The 20,524-nt window shown below is 35.4% G+C and overlaps 1 protein-coding gene across 17 annotated transcripts in view; it reads left to right on the top strand.

Moving 5' to 3' along the window:
- ARHGAP12 (Rho GTPase activating protein 12) overlaps positions 1-20,524 on the top strand; it is a 135,835-nt gene that overhangs the window by 85,756 nt on the left and 29,555 nt on the right. For 3 of the 17 annotated variants that reach the window (XM_055275078.2, XM_063637340.1, XM_055275079.2), the window contains exons 5-9: positions 1,075-1,215; positions 2,682-2,762; positions 12,668-12,793; positions 16,548-16,622; positions 16,940-16,954. In XM_055275078.2, coding sequence (XP_055131053.1) covers positions 1,075-1,215; positions 2,682-2,762; positions 12,668-12,793; positions 16,548-16,622; positions 16,940-16,954 — 438 coding nt within the window. The remainder of the gene's footprint in view (positions 1-1,074; positions 1,216-2,681; positions 2,763-12,667; positions 12,794-16,547; positions 16,623-16,939; positions 16,955-20,524) is intronic. The other 14 variants (XM_063637346.1, XM_063637347.1, XM_063637348.1 and 11 more) reach the window with 8 other exon arrangements.

Raw genomic sequence — 20,524 nt, 5'->3', positions numbered from 1 at the left:
CATATTATGGTGCCTCTTGTCAGTAGGCATCAAAAGTTTCTAAATTTTCCCAGTCTTCTAATTCGCTTCTCTCATGTGTCTGCAGTTTATCATATCACGTGTACTCGTATTATCTTATTTTCTCCTCCCCCTCTCCTTCCCCTCCCCTTCTCCCCCTCCCTTCCTCCCCCTCCCCTCCTCTCCTTTTCTCCCCCTCCCTTACTCTCCCTTCCCCTTTCCTTCCCCTATCCCCTCCCCCTCCCCCTCCCCATCCTCCTCCTCCCCCTCCCCATCCTCCTCCTCCTCCTCCTCCTCCTCTTCCTTCTTTTGAATAAAAAATGGAGATGAGGTCTCACTATGTTGCCCAAGCTGGTTTTGAACTCCTGTACTCAAATGATCCTCTGGCCTTGGCCTCCCAAAGTGCTGGGATTACAGATGTGAGCCACCGTTCCTGGCCCCTATATTATTTTCATACAGAATTTTTTATGTCTCTCTGTATTGTGTTTGAATTTGCTCAATGTTATTTTTTCTTGTTTTGAAGTTTAGTTTCCAGTAGTCTTTAACAAGCATTTGATTGAATGAGTTAGGAAAATTTATCAATAAATTATAACACAAATTATAGAAAAATAGTCCGAGATATATTTATTGAGCAGGGTTGTTTGCCTTGCATGTGGCTATATGCTTGTGGTACATGAGAAGGAGCTCAGTCTAATGAAGTTCCCTCATCTCCTCCCTTGTTTACACATAGATATGTGTACACACACCTACTCCTCTCATTTTTAAACTTGATTTCAGCACGAAAGCAGCATTAAGTAACATTTGAGCTCTCCTTAGTCTGAAAACATTGTTTTCAGTTTTATTGTGGTGAATTTTTCTAGGGCTGCACTAATGTGATATAATAACCACTATTAATTTTACCTCACCTCTTACAATGTACCATTTAAAGACTTATCAATTTATTTTCAAAATCAAATATTCAGATATATTTAAGATATCTTCATACTTATAGTCAAGTAAAATCGATTTATTAGATTTTCAACCAATTCATATTTATATTGAAAAAAGAAAAATCCTTGTGTTTCTGACTATTTGTAGCTTCTTTCATCTGAAGAAAACTACTACAGCACTTCTTACAGCCAGTCAGATAGTCAGTGTGGTTCTCCTCCAAGGGGTTGGTCAGAAGAGTTGGATGAACGTGGGCATACCTTATATACCAGTGACTATACTAATGAAAAGGTACATTCTTTTTTTCTCATCTAGTGTTTTTTGGCAGAATTCTCTCATAAAATAGTTGTGTACTGCAGTTTTAGTATTTAAAAAAAAAAAACTCATGGAAATATTCTTCATTGTAACTTTATAATCATGCCAATTGACAATATGAAAACTCAGTGTAACTACTGATTAATTGTTTTAAACTGCTAAGGATGATAGTAATTTTTATGCTCTTGATACTCATGGAAGACTTTTTAAGAGTACACCTGTTGCATATCATTTGTTTAGATTTCTTCAACAGGCATATTTCTTTATATTTTTCTGAGGGAATAGTTTTTTGGAAATGGTTTTCTCTCTGTGCCATTATCATACATCGCCTCACTGCCTATTCTCCTTTTTCTATTACAATCAAATTTATGTAAAACAAAAACCATCAATCTAGTATTTTATGATTTGTTTGGAAATGAATATTGACATTTTGTGTGTGTATTGCATCTGGTATCATTTGAGAAAGCAACTGGTGGATTGTACATGTTCAGAGAAGATATGCTTGGGAATAAATGCGGCTAGGCTTTTATCCCTCTTTCCTGCCTCAATTATTTGACATTAGAACGTACGGAAGCAGTTTTTTCATTTATTTCATACTCAAGATCATGTGTTTGTATTAGCAATATGTAGTCTTTTTTTCCCTCATATTCCCTGTGTTTTATTGCATGATGTTCTGTTGTTGCTGTTATTTAAATTTTATTGTGTTTGGCCACAGGAAGTTAATTCCTAAAGGTCTGCGTGAAATGAGGCTTTAAATAGTTTAGTTGTACATTTAATTGAAAAACATTTCTCTTTTGTCAATTTCTCAAACCTGTTTTGAGAATGTGAGTGTACCTGTGTTCCAGTGAATATGTACAACTATCTTTATGTTATATGTTGCTTGTTAAGTGGTGCTTGAGCAGCTAGCCAGACATTGGAGGATAGAGAGAGCAAATAAAGCCATATTTAATAATGAGTATATTTATTCCTACCAAACTTAAAATGCAAGGCTTTTAGTATAATTAGTTAGAAATTTTTGTTGCAGGCTGGGCGCGGTGGCTCATGCCTATAATCCCAGCACTTTGGGAGGCCGAGGCAGGCAGATCACCTGAGGTCAGGATTTCGATACCAGCCTGACCAACATGGAGAAACCCCATCTCTACTAAAAACACAAAATTAGCCAGGCGTGGTGGCACATGCCTGTAATCCCAGCTTCTTGGGAGGCTGATGCGGGAGAATTGCTTGAACTGCTTGAACCTGGGAGGTGGAGGTTGTGGTGAGCCGAGATGGCGCCATTGCACTCCAGCCTGGGCTCTCAAAAAACAAAAAAAGAATTTTTTGTTGCAATGTTCTTAATCAAGTAGAATAAAATTCATAAGAATTAAATCTAGTATCTCGGATAGTAGTAGCTCAAACTCACTTTTATTTAAATTTAATAAAAAACACCTGTTCTGTTTTTATAGTGGCTCAAGCATGTTGATGATCAAGGTAGACAATATTACTACAGTGCAGACGGATCTCGGTCAGAATGGGAATTGCCAAAGGTAATAAACCTTGACACCGAATTTCTATTTAAAAATAGTAGATGAAGTAATATCTGGAGATGGTTTCAGCAGATTTATTTTAAGATCTTTATTCTACTTTTACAAAGTAGAATAATTTTTTCAGAATTCACTGTGAATACTGTGAGTAGTGTAAGTTTTCTAAGATGTACAGGTATCTTCACTATGTGATACTGATTGTTGCTATTCAGAATATCTTTTGGGTTAACTTGAAATTGGCCTTTCCTTATTCCTGGAAATAAGAATTCTCTTCAATACCAATAATGCCATCTTATATCTAGTTGTGTTGAGTATATTGATTTTTCTACATAAAGTTGGTGTTATATTTAATCATTTTTTGAGAGAAAGAAAAGTAACTCAGTATTCAAGTTTATCCTCATGTAAATGGTGTGTATGATTGAGCCACTCATTGGCTGAGATATAGGCAACATGTGATAAGATGTCCTAGGATTTAGCTGTACATCTCGTTTCCAGACAAGTGTACCAGGGCTGAGTTTATCTAAGGTGGTAGATTTCAAAGTGGCCGTATGCACATCACTATTGGTGCTTGAGATAATTTTAAGTGATATGTGAGCAAACATTTGAATTTTAATTGGTGCATTATTTTAATGTTCTAGAAAACAGCTGTAATTAGCAGACAAATATGTGGTGGCAGTTGTTACATATACTTTAGTTTTTCAAATTTGTCTTTTCCCCAAAGAAGTCAATTTAAAGAAGAATATTAATAGTATAAATGAAACATGGATATAGAAAAAATCACTAGATGTTACTACATTGACTACAAGTTGGTAAACGCTAATCTAGTAAACTAATGTTAATAGTGCTTTCTTCTTTATGTGAATGCTATCTGGCCTTTAATTATGAAATTCTAAGGCTTGATATGGGTAGGATGAAAATGAAATACATATCCTGTAATTGATTTTTAAGAATACCTTTGTGAGTCTGAGTTGACCAAGTAGCAGAAGAGAGCTCCATTGTAACTGACAGCTTTTACAATTTTGTAATCTCATGGAACAATATGTAGGTGGCCATAATGGAAAAGTTCATGGGTGTGGGGGATGAGGAGATAGATAAAGGAAATACTGGTACCTTTGATTAATTTGTTGATGAAGCATAGCCTCAGAATTTTCTTGTAGTTTAAAAAACTTGTCACATCTTCAGATAAGCATTTTTTGATCCTTTATCTCACGTTTTACATACATAGGTACTTACTTTCTGTTTGCTCAGCTCAATGGGAAAAACTATTCCATATTTTAAACTACTTTATTGTTTAAATTAATTATACTTTCTAAATTAGGAGTCATATTAAAATTTACATTTATACAATAGGATTGTTTTAAAAAATACTATTTTCAGCTTAACATATTAGTGTTAGTGAAGATAATTTTTATATTTTAATTATAAGAGCTCCCGTATAAAAAGAGTTAAGAAGATACTACTATTATCACATTGTGTTTTTACTTCATCAATCATAAAATACCATGAATGAGAAAGATCCAAATAAAAAGTCTATTGAAAAGTGCCACAAATCACATATTTCAGGGTTGAATGTTTTATCTCATTACTCTTTAAAATTATGAAACACAATTCAATAAAACATTTGTGGATATTTTTCATTATTATTAATTTATACTTTTAGGCTGTGATTCTGAAGATAAAACCTTATTTATCCTTGAAACTTTGAAGTTGTGCCAAGCACTCAGAACTCTGAAGAACCATAGCTTAGCAGTTGTGATACTCTAGCAACAGTTTTTTAAAGTTAAGTTTTATAAAAGTTAAATAACCCACCATTTTATTTTCCAAATATTTTATTGTCTTCCAATAAAACTTTTAAGTGGGAAAATGATTCCTCAAGCTCAGTACGACTGTTACCAACTTTTAGGGGAAAGGAGATAAACATAATAAGATAAGCAATTTATTTTATTAATGTGCTGGGAAGAAGTAATAGAATACCTCAGATACTACTCTTCAAAATTGGTACCATTTATAAAAAAAAAATTTAGTGATTAATTTAGAAAGAAGAATTTTATGGATCATGATGGCCAAAATATGTAATAACTTATATGTTGGGGAAAGAGTATTGTTTTGAGGGATGTAATTACTCAGTATTGAAAACTATATATAACAGGGATTGGTTCTGTTAGGCTGTTCTAATAAGGGTTATGCTTATAAAATACGAGCTCTGATTTCCACTTGAAGGAACCAGAAGAAAAATCTGCTCAAAGTTTAGTTCACTGAAAATGATTTAGGTTATAGAAGACTAATATTTTATTAATATAATAATTAAATAAACATATTAAATTTTTTGTTCCGCTTGACAGATTTGAATTGTAGCTCTTAACAGTACCTCAAATACCAGTTGAGTTTTTGGAGGAATCATCTGCTGTATGTTTCTTCGTAGTGGTTTCTGATTCCCTGGAGTAATGACATCAGTCACAAGGCTGCTTTTGAGTGATTTGTCCCAGGTCAGGGTCCTTTGAAGGGAGAGAGTCCCAGGACGGCCTAATATCAGGAACAATTTGGAGCCTTAACTGGTAGCTAAATATTCCTGTTGGGTTTCTTTATAACTCAATTCTATAATTTCCTTGGTCAGAAGAACTATAGGCTGCATTAGGAAACCTATTTACTTTCAGAGATGCCTTTAATGAAAAAAAGAGGAGAGGCAAGAGACTGAATAATATCAAGACCTCAAAGGATATTTTACAGCAGTGGAAATGGGTACTGATTGTGACCAGCGTTGAATCCTCAGTTTTGGGATACTATTTCATTTTCTGCTGCCGTTTGCTGCTTAGCATAAAGTGTCAGAAGGTCTTCACAGTTTCTTTAACTCTCAATTAAATTAGATATGGAGAAGAGGTTTGAATTAAATACAGTGGAAATGAGGAAATAAGGAAAAATGCTGTAGAGTCACTATTTCATAGATTGTGACTGCATGATAAAGACAACTTCAGGTTACATTCTGCACTGTAAGCAACTTAATACTTACTAGTAAGTCTAAGATATATCTGTCAAGCTTGTAACCCCCATGCAGATATTAAAATTTAGTTTAATTACTATTTTCTGAACACATCTTTGGTGTTCAGTATTATGTAGTATGTTGTGATAAATGCAAATACGTAGGAGATGGTCTTTACCTTAAAAATTTTTGTGGTAAGTTTGGAAAGAAGAAACATGTTCATATGACAGCTGAGTAAAAAAGAATGTATACATAAATACAAACACTCTGGGTTAGGTGTAGGGGAAGGGAACCACAAAACTATTAGACAGGAAGGAGGATTGAGAGAAAGAAATAAAGGAGAGTAAATGAAGAGAGAGAAAACAAAACATTCCCCACTCAAAATGGAGTCTGCTGTTCAGTATTTCAAATAAAATGTGTGAAGAAATCCAATGCTATTATCATAGACATAAGAAGAATCAGAACATGGTATTCACTCCAGATGAAAGTAATGTTCTTTTTTTTTTTTTTTTTTTAAAGACAGAGTCTTGCTCTGTCACCCAGGCTGGAGTACAGTGGTGCGATCTCAGCTCACTGCAACCTCTGCCTCCCAGGTTCAAGCGATTCTCCTGCGTACCTGGGATTATAGGCGTGCACCACCACACCTGGCTAATTTTTGTATTTTTAGTAGAGATGGGGTTTCACCATGTTGGTCAGACTAGTCTCGAACTCCTGACCTTGTGATCTGCCCACCTCGGCCTCCCAGAGTGCTGGGATTAAAGGTGTGAGCCACTGCGCCCAGCCGAAAGTAATGTTCTTAATAATTTAATAAAGGCTTAAAATTATGCTGTGGATGATCAGAATTAAATGAAGGCTTTCATTTAAAAAGAACAAGAAATTAGGAAAAATAAAAACATACATGAATAGGTAAATACGATGAATAAATTAGAAATCTTCAAGACGAAAAACATAGTTATTCAAATAAAAAATGCAGTCAGTAGCATAAACTTTAGACAGGGACAGAAAGCTAACAAATATGAAAGCATAGTCAAGAAAAATGGAGGATGAGTTGAAAGTTTTCTATATTCATATATTAGGAATTCCAAAAGAAGAGAATGGAGGAATGGTTTTGAAATAATATTTGAAAATATACTTTCTAGGAATTTCCTAAAATTGAAGGAAGACATGAGTCTTTAGAAAATATGCTTTGAATACTGTCAAGGATAAATAAAAATAAATCAACATGTCAACAAATTTTGCTGGATCTGCAGAACCCAGGAGACAATCTTAAAAGCCATCCCAGGGGGAAAGGACAGATCACCTACTGCAGTAGATGGCACCACTGGATCCATTCTTACTCTAGTATTAGGTTCTTTGTTGTGTACCTTTCTGGTGGCCTCCCGAATTGTCCTGTCATTAACTGAGTTCAGCTGTGTGACTTGCTTTCACTGGAATGTGAACAAATATGACACAAGGAGAGTATTGAAATGGGCTTGTAGTCAGGGCTTGCTCTTGCACCTCTGCCATTGCCACGAGAAGAATGTGCCCACGCTAGCCTCCCAGTCTCAGGAGGGGGATGAGAGACAGACTTGTGCAGATGAGCCCTTCTAGATCAGACAGTTTTTAGCCAACCCAGAAATCTGTGGTAATACATGATCAACATTTTAAGCCAAGTAAAACACACTGTCTCTGTTTATTATACCTACTCTGTTCCAAGTGAACACCACAAAAGCCTATCCTTCTGCATGATGTGCTGTGCAGAACATGTTATGAAGCCCAGTCAGCCATCCCTAACCAGCACTATTGAAAGAGCACTCTCCCCCCTCCCTGCCTGGGCACTGTGGAGACTGGGGTGGAGCCCTGTTGACTAGACCCATAGTGCATGCAAGGAACCCTGGGATTCATCCTCCCTATGCACTAAATAGACAACAGCAACAAGGCAGCACCCCACCCTATCCCAAGCAGAGTGTGGGAAGAGGATTATGGAGAGGAAGGGACCAGAGAAAGGGATTTCTAAATTGTGTATAAGGTCCTAGACACTAGTCGCAGTGGCCTACGCATGAAAACAACCAGAATTAACATAGCAAAAGCTTTGAGAACTGAAACATGGTGTGGAGTACTGCCCAGGTTTCAGACTGGCCTCTGTGTAGCACACAAACAGGGCAGATCAGAACAGCAATGAAAAGATTTTTAAAATGAAATCGACATTTGAACTACGGGCCATAAAAGCAGGCCAGGGTTCACAACCTGCTAAAATATGTTTAAATAGAAACCAAAGTCTTATAGTACTCAAAACATCCAAATACAACCTAGAATTACTTGTCATAGCAAGAACCAGGAAAATCTAAACTTGAATGAGAAAAGACAATCAGTAGGTTGGTGACACACCAAGATGACAGGGATGAATGAATTACCCCATAGGATTTTAAGTCAGCTGTCATAAAAGTGGTACAGCAAGCAATTATAAACACACTTGAGATAAGTGAAGAGGTTGGAAGTCTCAGCAAAGAAATAGAAGATATACAGAAAAACCAAAGGGAAATCCTAGAGCCAAAAATCAAGTACTGGATGGCTCAATAATGGAATGGAGGTAAAAAGAGAAGAGAATCCATGATCTTGAAGATAGGTTATAGAAATTATTTAATCTGAACAATGGAGACAATAGATTTCCAAAAAAAAAAAAAAAAAAAAAAAAAAAAAAAACAGTGCCCTCAGAGACCTGTGGGAAAATACAAAAGAGCTAACCTTCCTTTCATTGAAGTTCCAGAAGGAGAAAGGAAAGAGTGTGAGGCAGAAAGATACTTTGAAGAAGTAGTGTTTGAAAATGCCCCCAATTTGGCAAAAGACAAACCAACAGATTCAAGAAGCTGAATAAACACCAGATAAGATAAACCCAAAGAAATCCATATCCAGGCTCATTGTAATCAAAATTTGTGAAAACTAAAGACCCTCCCTCCCCCTCAAAGTCTTGAAAGCCCTTCAGTGAAACAACACATTACCTTTAGGATAATAATTTGAATGAAGTGAGTGCCTTATCAGAAGCCATGGAAGCCAGAAAGAAGTGGCATAACATTTTTCAAATGCTAGAAGAAAAGAACCGTGAACCCTTCTGCACTCAGCAAAAATATCCTTCAGAAATGAAAGTAATATAAGCACATTTTCAGAATAAAACTAAACTAAGAGATTTATCTCCAGCAGTCTTGCTTTCAAAGAGTTGCTGTAGGAAGTCTTTCAAACAGAAGGGAAGTGATTAGAAAACTTGGAATATCAGGAATGAATAAAGAACAACAGAAAGGGTGAATATCTGAGGAGACTTGTCCTGGGTGTTTAAAATTGTCTTTGACATTTGAAACAAAAATTATAACGTTTCTGAAGTAGTCCTGATATACAGTAGTGATATTTAAGACAACTGTTTCATAAAGAGTGAGTGAGTAAAGGGATGTAATTTTTGGTAGGGTTTCTATATTCTACTTGAAGTAGTAAAATGTTGATACTAGTAGACTGATAAATTACATATATTGTAATCCCTAGAGCAAGCACTAAAAAAGTGTAATGAGAGGCTCAAGAAACTGTAGCTATATTAAAATATAATAGTAAAAATTGGTCAAGTAGTCCACAGGAAGGTAGGAAAGGAGAAACAGACAATTAATGATAAAATGCCAGACTTAAATCCTAACATTATAAATAATCACATTAAATGTAAATGCTCAAACACACCTGTTAAAAGATTTGCAAAATGGATATAAAACCACTGTGATCCAAGAATATGCTTCTATAAGGAAATCACTGTTCTTTCTTTCTTTATTTTTTTGAGACAGACTATCACTGTCACCCAAGCTGGAGTGCAGTGGCAAAATCTCGGTTCGCTGCAGCTTCCGCCTCCCAGATTCAAGCTATTCTTGTGCCTCTGCCTCTTGAGTAGCTAGGCCTATAGGCATGCGCCACCAAATGTGGCTAATTTTTGTATTTTTAGTAGAGACAGGCTTTTACCATGTTGGCCAGGCTGGTCTCAAATTCCTGACCTCAGGTGATCCACCCATCTGAGTCTCCCAAAGTGTTGGGATTACAGGCGTGAGCCACGGAGCCCAGATGAAAATCACTTTCTTAACAATGACACATTTGCTAAAGGTTGTCTATTAAATAATCTGCAGTAAATCTCATACTTCATGGTGAGATTACAGAAGCTTTCCCATTAGAGTTAGGGACTAGACTAGAACATTTCTATCAACGCTTCTATTCAACAATTAAGAAAAGGAAAGAAATAATGGAATTAAAAAGGAAGAGATGCAATTGGTTTTTTAAAAATTATTATTATTATTAGAAAATCCCAAGAGAACCTATAAACTTAAAACTGATGAGAGTTCAGCAAAGTTGCTAGATATGAGATTAACATAAAACTACCCATTTGTCTAGTAAAAAGTGAGTTTGAAAATGTGATTGCAGTGAAGATACTATTTACATTAGCAGCAGTAGCAACAAGAGTTGTAACTAAGAACATGTTTATTAAAGGTCTGTAAGATTTTAATAAAGAAAATTTCAGAGCAGAATAAAGGAAGACCCAAATAAATGGTGTAGCATACCGTGATGATCTTGGATTGGGAGGCTGAATTTTATAACAATGTCCAAATTAATCTACAAGTCCAATGCATTTCCATTTAATATCCCTTCCCTCATCTTTTTTGGGAATGGAACCTAAAATTTATATTTGCAAACAGATATCCATAAAGAGTCAAAATATTCCTGAACAGGGAGTAGTTGGTGGGTAGGGGACAGGAGAGGTAGAGTTCCTGCTATGGTAATTAAGTTGGGATAGTAAGGGCACATGTAGAAAGCTCAGACGTGGCATTACAAATCAGTGGGGTTAGGGAGACTTTGGCTCTACAAAAAAAAAAAAAAAAGCCAAGTGTGCTGGCATGCCAGTGCTTGTAGTCCCAGCTACTCAAATGGCTGGGGCAGGAACATCTCTTGAGCCCAGGAGTTCAAGGTTGCAGTGAGCTCTGATCATGCCACTGTGCTCCAGCCTGGGTGACAGAGAGGGACCCTGTCTCAACAAACAAACAAACAAACATTGGTTTGTGTCATCTGAGATGCTGCAACAACAACTAAAAAGAAAACAAATCAATGGGGTAAGCATGGACTAAGTAAGAATGTTTTTTTTTTGTTTTGTTTTTGTTTTTTTTTTATGTCTTTTAATTTTCACATTTATTTTTTATTTTATTTTATTTTTTTTGCTAGGAGAGTAGATTTTATTTTATTTTATTTTATTTATTTATTTTTTTATTATACTTTAGGGTTTTAGGGTACATGTGCACAATGTGCAGGTTTGTTACATATGTATCCATGTGCCATGTTGATTTCCTGCACCCATTAACTCATCATTTAGCATTAGGTGTATCTCCTAATGCTGTCACTCCCCCCTCCCCCCACCCCACAACAGTCCCAGGAGCGTGATGTTCCCCTTCCTGTGTCCATGAGTTCTCATTGTTCAATTCCCACCTATGAGTGAGAACATGCGGTGTTTGTTTTTTTGTCCTTGCGATAGTTTACTGAGAATGATGTTTTCCAGTTTCATCCATGTCCCTACAAAGGACACGAACTCATCATTTTTTATGGCTGCATAGTATTCCATGGTGTATATGTGCCACATTTTCTTAATCCAGTCTATCGTTGTTGGACATTTGGGTTGGTTCCAACTCTTTGCTATTGTGAATAGTGCCGCAATAAACATACGTGTGCATGTGTCTTTATAGCAGCATGATTTATAGTCCTTTGGGTATATACCCAGTAATGGGATGGCTGGGTCAAATGGTATTTCTAGTTCTAGATCCCTGAGGAATCGCCACACTGACTTCCACAATGGTCGAACTAGTTTACAGTCCCACCAACAGTGTAAAAGTGTTCCTATTTCTCCACATCCTCTCCAGCACCTGTTGTTTCCTGATTTTTTAATGATGGCCATTCTAACTGGTGTGAGATGGTATCTCACTGTGGTTTTGATTTGCATTTCTCTGATGGCCAGTGATGAGGAGCATTTCTTCATGTGTTTTTTGGCTGCATAAATGTCTTCTTTTGAGAAGTGTCTGTTCATGTCCTTACTAAGATTATTGGTTTTCACATGATAAAAATGAAAATAAATGTAGATCTTGACCTCACTTCATGCTCAATGATTAATTTCAGTTAGATTAAAGATATAAATATAACAAGTAAAACTTTAAAGACTGTGGAAAGATATATCAAAGAATATCTTTGTCTGCAGAGTAGGAAAGATTTCTTGAACAAGACTCAGAAGCCTATTATAAAAGGAAAGATGGACAGATGTGACTACATTAAAATTAAACAAAACACCTTCTCTTTGTAGAAGATGTAATCAAAGGGAGAAGATGGGCTACAGACTAGGAAAAGACATCTTCAACTCACATAGCCTAGAAAGGTTTAGAATCCAGAATATGTAAAGAACTTACTAGTTCATTTTGAATTTAATTTTTGGTTTAGGTTTTTAAAATAATGCTTATTTTAGATTTTAGTAGAAGAGATAGAAGTAGAAAAATTAATTTGATTTTATTTTATAAATTATGATAGTTAATATTTATTGATAATGTACTACTCTTTTAATACTTTCTTCTTTAATACTTTGATCTTTATAGCAACTCCGTGAATGAGGTATTTCTGTTGTATCTATTTTACAGTTGACAAAACTTAGACTGAGGGAGATTAAATATTTTACCAAAGATAACACTACCTTGGTCTGTGTAACACCAGAGTCTGTGATCTTCTCAATTGTGCCACAGTTCTGGTTAAAGATGAGAAAACTGAGGCTAGAAAATTTATGGAGATGTCATATAATGAACTTTGCCTAACAGTCTTTGTTACTTGGAGCCAAGATGTTTAGATTCCACTTTGTTTCTATTGTTTATGAAGTGTTTTTTGTGTTTTTTGCTTTGTTTTGTTTTAGTATAATGCTTCATCCCAGCAGCAAAGAGAAATAATTAAAAGTAGGAGCCTGGACAGGCGGCTGCAAGAACCAATAGTATTAACAAAGTGGAGACACAGCACCATTGTATTGGACACTAATGACAAGGTAGGACTGTTGAGATTTTTGGCAAGTTCTTTGCATTATATTGTACCGTGAATTGTAACTATTCGTACTAATATTTTATGTATTTAGTAAATATTCTTTGCTAAAACATTTGATTTCTTTTGAACTAATTTAAGCTTTTGATCTGCATGTATGTTGAAATGTTACTACATTATTTTTTCTTTTACCAAATTGCATACTTTAGTGACTACATTTTTATGTATTTAGCATCAGTTTGTCATGAAGTAGGTTTTGGTTTTGAGGGTTTTGGTTTTTGCACAACAGACTGACTTATCTGTGGCTTACTGATGTGTGTACCTTGATACATTTGATCCTAGTAGGTGACAGATTTTTCTTGCTTACCTTATTTTAAAGTCACATTCTGTTACCCTTTGTCTTCAGTCTCTAGAAGGTTTCATAGGGAAGACATTTAATTAATTTTCCTCATCTCAGGTAGTATTGGAATTCTATTCCCTTTGTTTCTCTAAATGCTCTCTGCAGAAAGCACTTCTTTTATCAATCTGAGAAGTAATGTTCTCTGTTTCAAAAAAGGGTGAATTTTAATGCAAACATTAGAATGGATGTTTTAAACACTTTAGAGGTTGCTTATTCACAGTGTGGCTTCATTTTGGGGATAAGTTGGGAAGTTAGTATGAATTTGCAGAATATTAGGTATATTGATTTTGAAATGTAAAGGTTTTTTTAAATCATCAGGCTTCTTGTAGCATGATTAACAGTTTTTCTGTAATTTTTAGGTGTGTTCGTGAAAACAGAATTAACTATCCCTATGGCATATTTCATTATGTTTGGATACTTTCAGTCCTAAATTCCTTTATAAATAATCTCAATTGGTTGGTCAAAACAAGCATAATATTTTGGTACTACAAGTTACTATAAAATTGGTCTTTGTTGAATTTAAAGGTGCAGTGTTAGAAACAGCTTTCATACATGTGTATAAGATGGACTAATAGAAAACAATGAAAGTAACAGACCAGTTTCTAGTTTCTATTTTGTAAGGATCTTGTGTTGAATATAGAGACCACATTAAAGGAATGACATTCTGGAGTCTGTGCTATTGAAGATATGCTTGAAAAATATATTAGTGTTGAGATTAATCTAGGTAAGAAAAATACCTAGAGATTTCTAATAGGAAAAATTCACTCAACCAAGAACCAGATTACAATTCAGGATAAATAGGAATCTCCCAAATACCATATATAGTGTTCTAAGGCAAACCATTGTTGAACCAACTCTACTGCCTCTTCATACAGGAACAAATAGGATGACTATTTTGATAATTTATGCTTAAAATTTCTTGCTCCTTTTTCTTTATTTTTGACATCATAAAATGTCAAACAATCTTACTCCTTTTTAATTTCTCAATTCAGTTTTTAAAATTAATTTTCAATCTGTTGCTTTAAATAACTTGCATGCTTTCATCTCATTGTCCCAGAGTAGCAAGAATATGATTTTTTTGCGATTAGAGATTTACTTATTTTTGGTAGAAATGTCTTTTTTACCCCCCACCTTACCCTTTGCAAACAGATGCATAAGTCTCTTAAAATAAGGCAGTTTTTTAGGTTTTGAAAAAGGGACTGACTACCAGAACAAACTAGCTAATATGTGATAAGGGATGAAGTGTGTATAACCTGAATTGTAATCACAGCAACCTAATACAGATGCTCTGCAACTTAGGTTGAGGTTATATCCCAGTAAACCCACATAAGTTGAAAATACCATTAATTGAAAATACCACAAGGTGAAATGCATGTAATACACCTAACCCACTGTACATCATGGCTTAGCCTAGCCTACCTTAAATGTGCTCTGAACATTTACATTAACCTACAGTTGGGCAAAATCATTCAGTAACATGGTAAACTGTAGAATATCAATTATTTACTTTTGTAATCTGTTTACCCTGGTAATCAGGTGGCTGACTGGAAGCTGGGGCTAGATGGCTCTGTGCAGCATCATGAGAGAGTGTCATATTGAATATTGTTAGCCCAGGAAAAGATCAAAATTTCAAGTATGTTTTCTAGTGAATGCCTATCACTTTCCCACCACCTTAAAGTTGAACAATCGTAAGTCAAGGACCATCTATTATTGTATAGCAAATGTTGTTGTGATCACATAGGTCCTAATTCAGTTTACAGATAACCTTGGAAGGGTAGGTGTATGTATATCTGTGTGTGTGTATGTGTGAATGCATCTGTTTCTGCCTTTTTTTTTCTGTTTTTACTAAAACTATTCATAGATGTGTAAGATGTATGTTTATATGCATATATCTAAATACAGATAAAATGTATACATGTAAAATTATTTCTTGTTTATAATAGTTATAATTGTACATACATTATTACTCTGTGGTTTTTATTTCTGTGGGACTGAATGTGCTATGAAAAATATAATTATCATTTTATTCAGTTACTTATTTTCTACTTTATGGATCATCAGATCTTCCATCTTTCTCACACTGTTTTACTATCAGACAGTCTTAGGAATCAAAAATTGATCTGAAGTTGTCAGAAAAAAATTCTTAAGTGAGATTTGGATCTTAAGTTAAATTTTTTTGAAGTTTTTTATTCAATGTGATTTTAATATTTTCTCCATTAGTAGTGCCTTGTTTGTTTGATTTATAAACTTGTCCCTTCAAGGGCTTCCATGTAAACTTTCACAGCTACTAGTTTCTGTATTTACAAATTGTGTGGGATGTAAACCCGAAGACATTTTTTCCAAATGAATAAATGTTGAGTTAATGGTTTTTTGCAAGTGTTACTTAAAACAAATTCCCAGGTTGGTTGACAGCACCTTCTCCAGCTTTATAAACATAGAAAACTAGAATGATACCTACATGGAGATGAATGTTCAAAGGAACTTTTTGGTTTGATAGAAAAAATTAATAATAGATAATGGTGTATGATTTAAAAAATTCTCTTTTTCTGAAATTATTCAAAACATCTAAGGAAATGGAGAAAATTTAAGTAGAGGTGGGCTATTGCTACCAAAAATAAGTTTTTCAGTCTTACCCCCCATGAATAGTCCTATCAACATCTGTAATAGAAATCATATTCTGTGTTTTAATATTGACAAAGCAGACTGCTTAAAAAAAAACACGTTATTGGTTTGCTCTTATGATACTCTTGTAGGCTTAGATATTAAAACTTTTTTTTTTCTGGGGAGTTATTAATATTTAAATCTTAGGTTTCTTTATTGAATTTAAAATATCTTATTTCTAATTTTTGGAAAGTTTTCTATAAATTACCTTAAATACTAATAGCAATTTAATTTCTTATATAGCTTTTGACTAAAATTCTCATTCTGGCATTTGCCAAGTTATTTCTGTGACCTTGCCTAATCCTGGGTATTTATACTTACCATACCAAGAGCAAGTTAGTATCATGATTATAACATATTTATCCAGAAGTGTTTAGGTTTTACTTATTTTAAATATGGTTAATTCAAACTGATATAACATCATGATTTTAAGGCAGCATGTATCATGTCTTTTGAGTAATTCCATATGCATTATTTAAATTTAACTATAATTGCTATAAAAAGCGCCATATTTTATAAACTTTTAATAATGTTTGTAGTTTTAAAATCATTACCTTATTAGCTTGGAGCCGAATTATAGAACGAAAATAACAAGGAAAAAATTTGTTATTCTCTCTTACTAAGCTCTCCTGCTGTGAGTGGAGGCAGAAATATAATTATATAAAATAGAGTAACTTTTTTCATTACTTATTTCTTGTAGGAATCTCCAACTGCCTCAAAACCCTGCTTTCCTGAAAATGAGTCTTCTCCCTCCTCACCAAAGCACCAAGATACAGTTAGTATGATAGAAGTATATCTTATAATGTAGTCCAGTTATTTCAATCAATTTTAGCAAGTTAATTTACTCTTAATGTAATGTTTAAATGGGCTTCTATTAAATTTCATTGGTTTTTCTAAAAAATCACAATCAAAATAAGTTTAACAATCAGATTTTACTGATTTAAAAGTCCCCCTTTTGTTTAAAATATGGTATCTTACATGATTAAATTATATACCATATTTTTAAGTGATGAACTTATATTTGTTTTTAAAAATAAATATAAAATTCCCAGACAATACTATGACATTATACTTTACTCTTTTTTTCCTCAGGCCAGCAGTCCAAAGGTAAGAAGCAATCCTCTCCTTCTTAATAGGCATAGACACCTTCATTTTCTATGCTGTAAAGTATATTGCCAAGTCTGTGCCAGATGAATATTGGAAATAATATAGCTTAACTGTATCTTCTCCTAAACTGGAAAACCTCCATGTGACTTCTGTTAAGATACCTGTCTTAACTCTGATGAAATTTTACTTAATTTCTGTATTTATACTCACTCCCAGTTTTTTCTATCTGTTGTTGATCATGCTATTCCCCTTCAGTGGCTTCTGGGTTTTTTTTTGTTGTCGTTGCTTTTTAAATAGAGACATGGTTGCGCTCTGTTGTCCAGGCCGGAGTGTAGTAGAACCGTCATAGCTCACTGCAGCCTCAACCACCTGCCCCTCCCCCACCAGGCTTAGGTGATTCTCCCTTCTCAGCCTTCTCAGCTGGGACCACAGGCATGCACCAGCACACTCTGCTAAATTTTTTTTTTTTTTTTTTTTTGAGACAGAGCCTAACTCTGTTGCCCAGGCTGGAGTGCAATGGCATGATCTCGGCTCACTGCAGCCTCCACCTCCCAGGTTCAAGTGATTCTTCTGTCTCAGCCTGCCGAGTAGCTGGGATCACAGGCATGCGCCACAACACCTGGCTAATTTTTTGTATTTTTAGTAGAGACGGGGTTTCACTGTGTTGACCAGGCTGGTCTTGAACTCCTGCCCTCAAGTGATCCACCCACCTCGGCCTCCCAAAGTGCTGGGATTACAGGCATGAGCCACTGTGCCTGCCCCGCTCAGCTAATTTTTTAAAAATTTTTATGGAGATAAGGGGTCTTGCTTTGTTGCCCAGGCTGGTCTGGAACTCCTGGTCTCAAGTGATATGCCTGCCTTGGCCTCCCAAAGTGCTGGGATTACAGATGTGAGCTACCACACCCAGCCTGTTTTCTTGTGGAATGAAGCCCTGAAATTCTTATGAGCGTGACAAGGCTGTGCATGCTCTGGCTCCTGAGTGCCTCCACCACCTCATCTCGTATTTCCTTTTCCCTTCTTGCTTGTTGTCCTACCACACCATCCTTCTCTCAGTTCCTCAGAGGAGCCTGTCTTTCAGCTCAGGGTCCTTGCGTGTGTCATTTCCTCTGCATGCTGAAACATTCTCCCCGACATCTTTGCCTACTTAGCTTCTGTTTATTCATCAGGGCTTAGTTTGAACTTTATTTCCTCAGAGAATTTTATTCTAATTCTCTAGGTTAGGCAAAGTTTTCCTATAATACTCTTCCTATATTTGATTATATATTATTCGATTACATAAAATAACTTATCATTATTTCTTATAGGAACCTCCAACTCTCTATTAATGTCTGTCTCCCCCACCAGACAGAGTAAAGCTTTATTAGAGCAGGAACAGAATTACCCCAGTACCTCCCACAGTGCCATATAATAGCTGCTCAGTAAATATTTGTTGAATAAATAAATGAAACCTTAAAGCTTTTTAAAAGACAAAATTTTATTATGGCTTCTCTAGTTTATGAAATTATGATACACTGTTATTTATTAGGATACTTCAGATTTCTTAGAGGTAAAGATTTTCACAGATACTGTTTCATTTTTCTAACTCTTTCTCCATTCCCTAGTGCAATCTGGTCTTTTTGGCACTAATCAGGGGTTGTACACATTTCCTTCTGATGTTGGCTTAGGCAATACCCCTGCCTAGAGTGGGCCTTGCTTTTTCCGTACATGGTTAAATCCTATACCTCCATCAAGATGGACCCTTCTAGAAAGCTTTGTCAGACTAACGTAGCAGAATAATGTTCTCTTCTTTATCTGAACTCTCAAGTCACTAATTGCATTGAATAAGTGCAAGTTATTATATGTACCTGTAGTCTCCCTACCAGGTTTTTTTTGAGATGGAGTCTCGCTCTATCGCCCAGGCTGGAGTGCAGTAGCGCAATCTCGGCTCACTGCAAGCTCCGCCTCCCGGGTTCATGCCATTCTCCTGCCTCAGCCTCTCCGAGTAGCTGGGACTATAGGCGCCCGCCACCACGCCCGGCTAATTTTTTGTGTTTTTAGTAGAGATGGGGTTTCACCGTGGTCTCGATCTCCTGACGTGATCCGCCTGCCTCGGCCTCCCAAAGTGCTGGGATTACAAGCGTGAGCCACCGCGCCCGGCCCCTACCAGGTTTTAAATTCCTAAAAGAAGTTTAAATAGAGGACAGATAGAGACTACATGCATCTACTTATCTTTTGCATTATTTGCACAGTACTGGGTACATAAACATTACATAACGATAAAAGTGAACATGATTTTGGTGGTTTTGGCAAGAATTGCCATATGAATCTAAGGCACTGTTACTACAGTACTCTTAATCTGACCATCTAGAAAAGTAGGAAACCCTTTAAAACTATTTTAAATGTAGGTAATGCACAGTTCCCACAAAGATCTTTTATACATTATTTTCATTTTGTTAAAAGAGAATTCCTAAGTAATCCTAGAAACAAAAATTTTTAAATGTTCCACATGCAGTTACAAGGACTGTTTTCAAATTATTTCATCACCCATTTATCCATTTTCTGAAGTTTGACAGCAGCTAGACCATGCCGGACTCACAGTACCCTCTGATGGCCATCACAGGCAACTGCCTCACCAGTGTTTCTTCTGTTTCCATCTTTTTTTACCTTTAGGTGAAAAAAACAAACGTCGTGTTAATTCTACCAGAGGTGGTTCTGTTTTTCCATCACCAGATGGCATTCCTTTTTTCCTGAATGCTCTGTCCATGCTGTCGTGCCCTCCCATGGAGGTTTCTGCCCTCTGTGACGTCTCTTCACTCCCTCTGCCCTCTGGTTCCTCCTCTGTGCTTGCATGGCTTCTGGTAGTCTTGCTTCTCTCACTCTTACCCAGTTACTGCAGGGAGATATTTCCCTCTTTCTTTGTGAGTTAAAATCTAATTGGTATAAAGGCTTAGTGATAAGAAAGAAGGAAGCTACAAATTTAGAAGTGGAAATGATACCATCATCATTCTTAGTTCCCTAATGTCACCTTAAAAATCCCTGCAGATTGCTCATCTATCTCCTTTAATCAAACCAGATTTAAAATTTTGTCCCTTAATATAAATTTTAAACATGTTAACTTTTTCTTCTCTTCTAATTTTTAAATGATTGTTACTTTTTGTAGTCCCTTTAAATCTGCTTGAAATAGGCAGTATATACATTTTTTAAAAGTCAATAATATATTTTTCTACAATTTGACTATAATATGGATTAAATAGGTTTTTGTGGGCTGATCTAAGAAGCTATTCTTTATATGTCCCAATGTACCTATGAGAATATGCATTTTAAAATTCCCAACTACTGAATACTGAGTAAAGTTTTAGAATATGCATTTCAGAAACTGAGCTTTGATGTTGTATGTCCACTTACGGTATTAATATGCATTAATCAATTTAGAGAAAAAGACATTTTAAAATTTAATGATTTGAAGTATTAATGGACAAGATGCTTATTTTTTTCATTGAATATTACTATTCTAAGGCCTTTTTAAAAAACATGAATGTTTAATTCTTTTTATAACCATTGGCTCTTTAAAAAATTTATTTTTATTGAGAT

Source organism: Symphalangus syndactylus, chromosome 4 (assembly GCF_028878055.3).
Source record: "Symphalangus syndactylus isolate Jambi chromosome 4, NHGRI_mSymSyn1-v2.1_pri, whole genome shotgun sequence".
Taxonomy (NCBI): Eukaryota; Metazoa; Chordata; class Mammalia; order Primates; family Hylobatidae; genus Symphalangus; species Symphalangus syndactylus.
The sequence above is the reverse complement of the archived record's forward strand: the minus strand, read 5'-3'. Positions and strand labels throughout refer to the sequence as shown.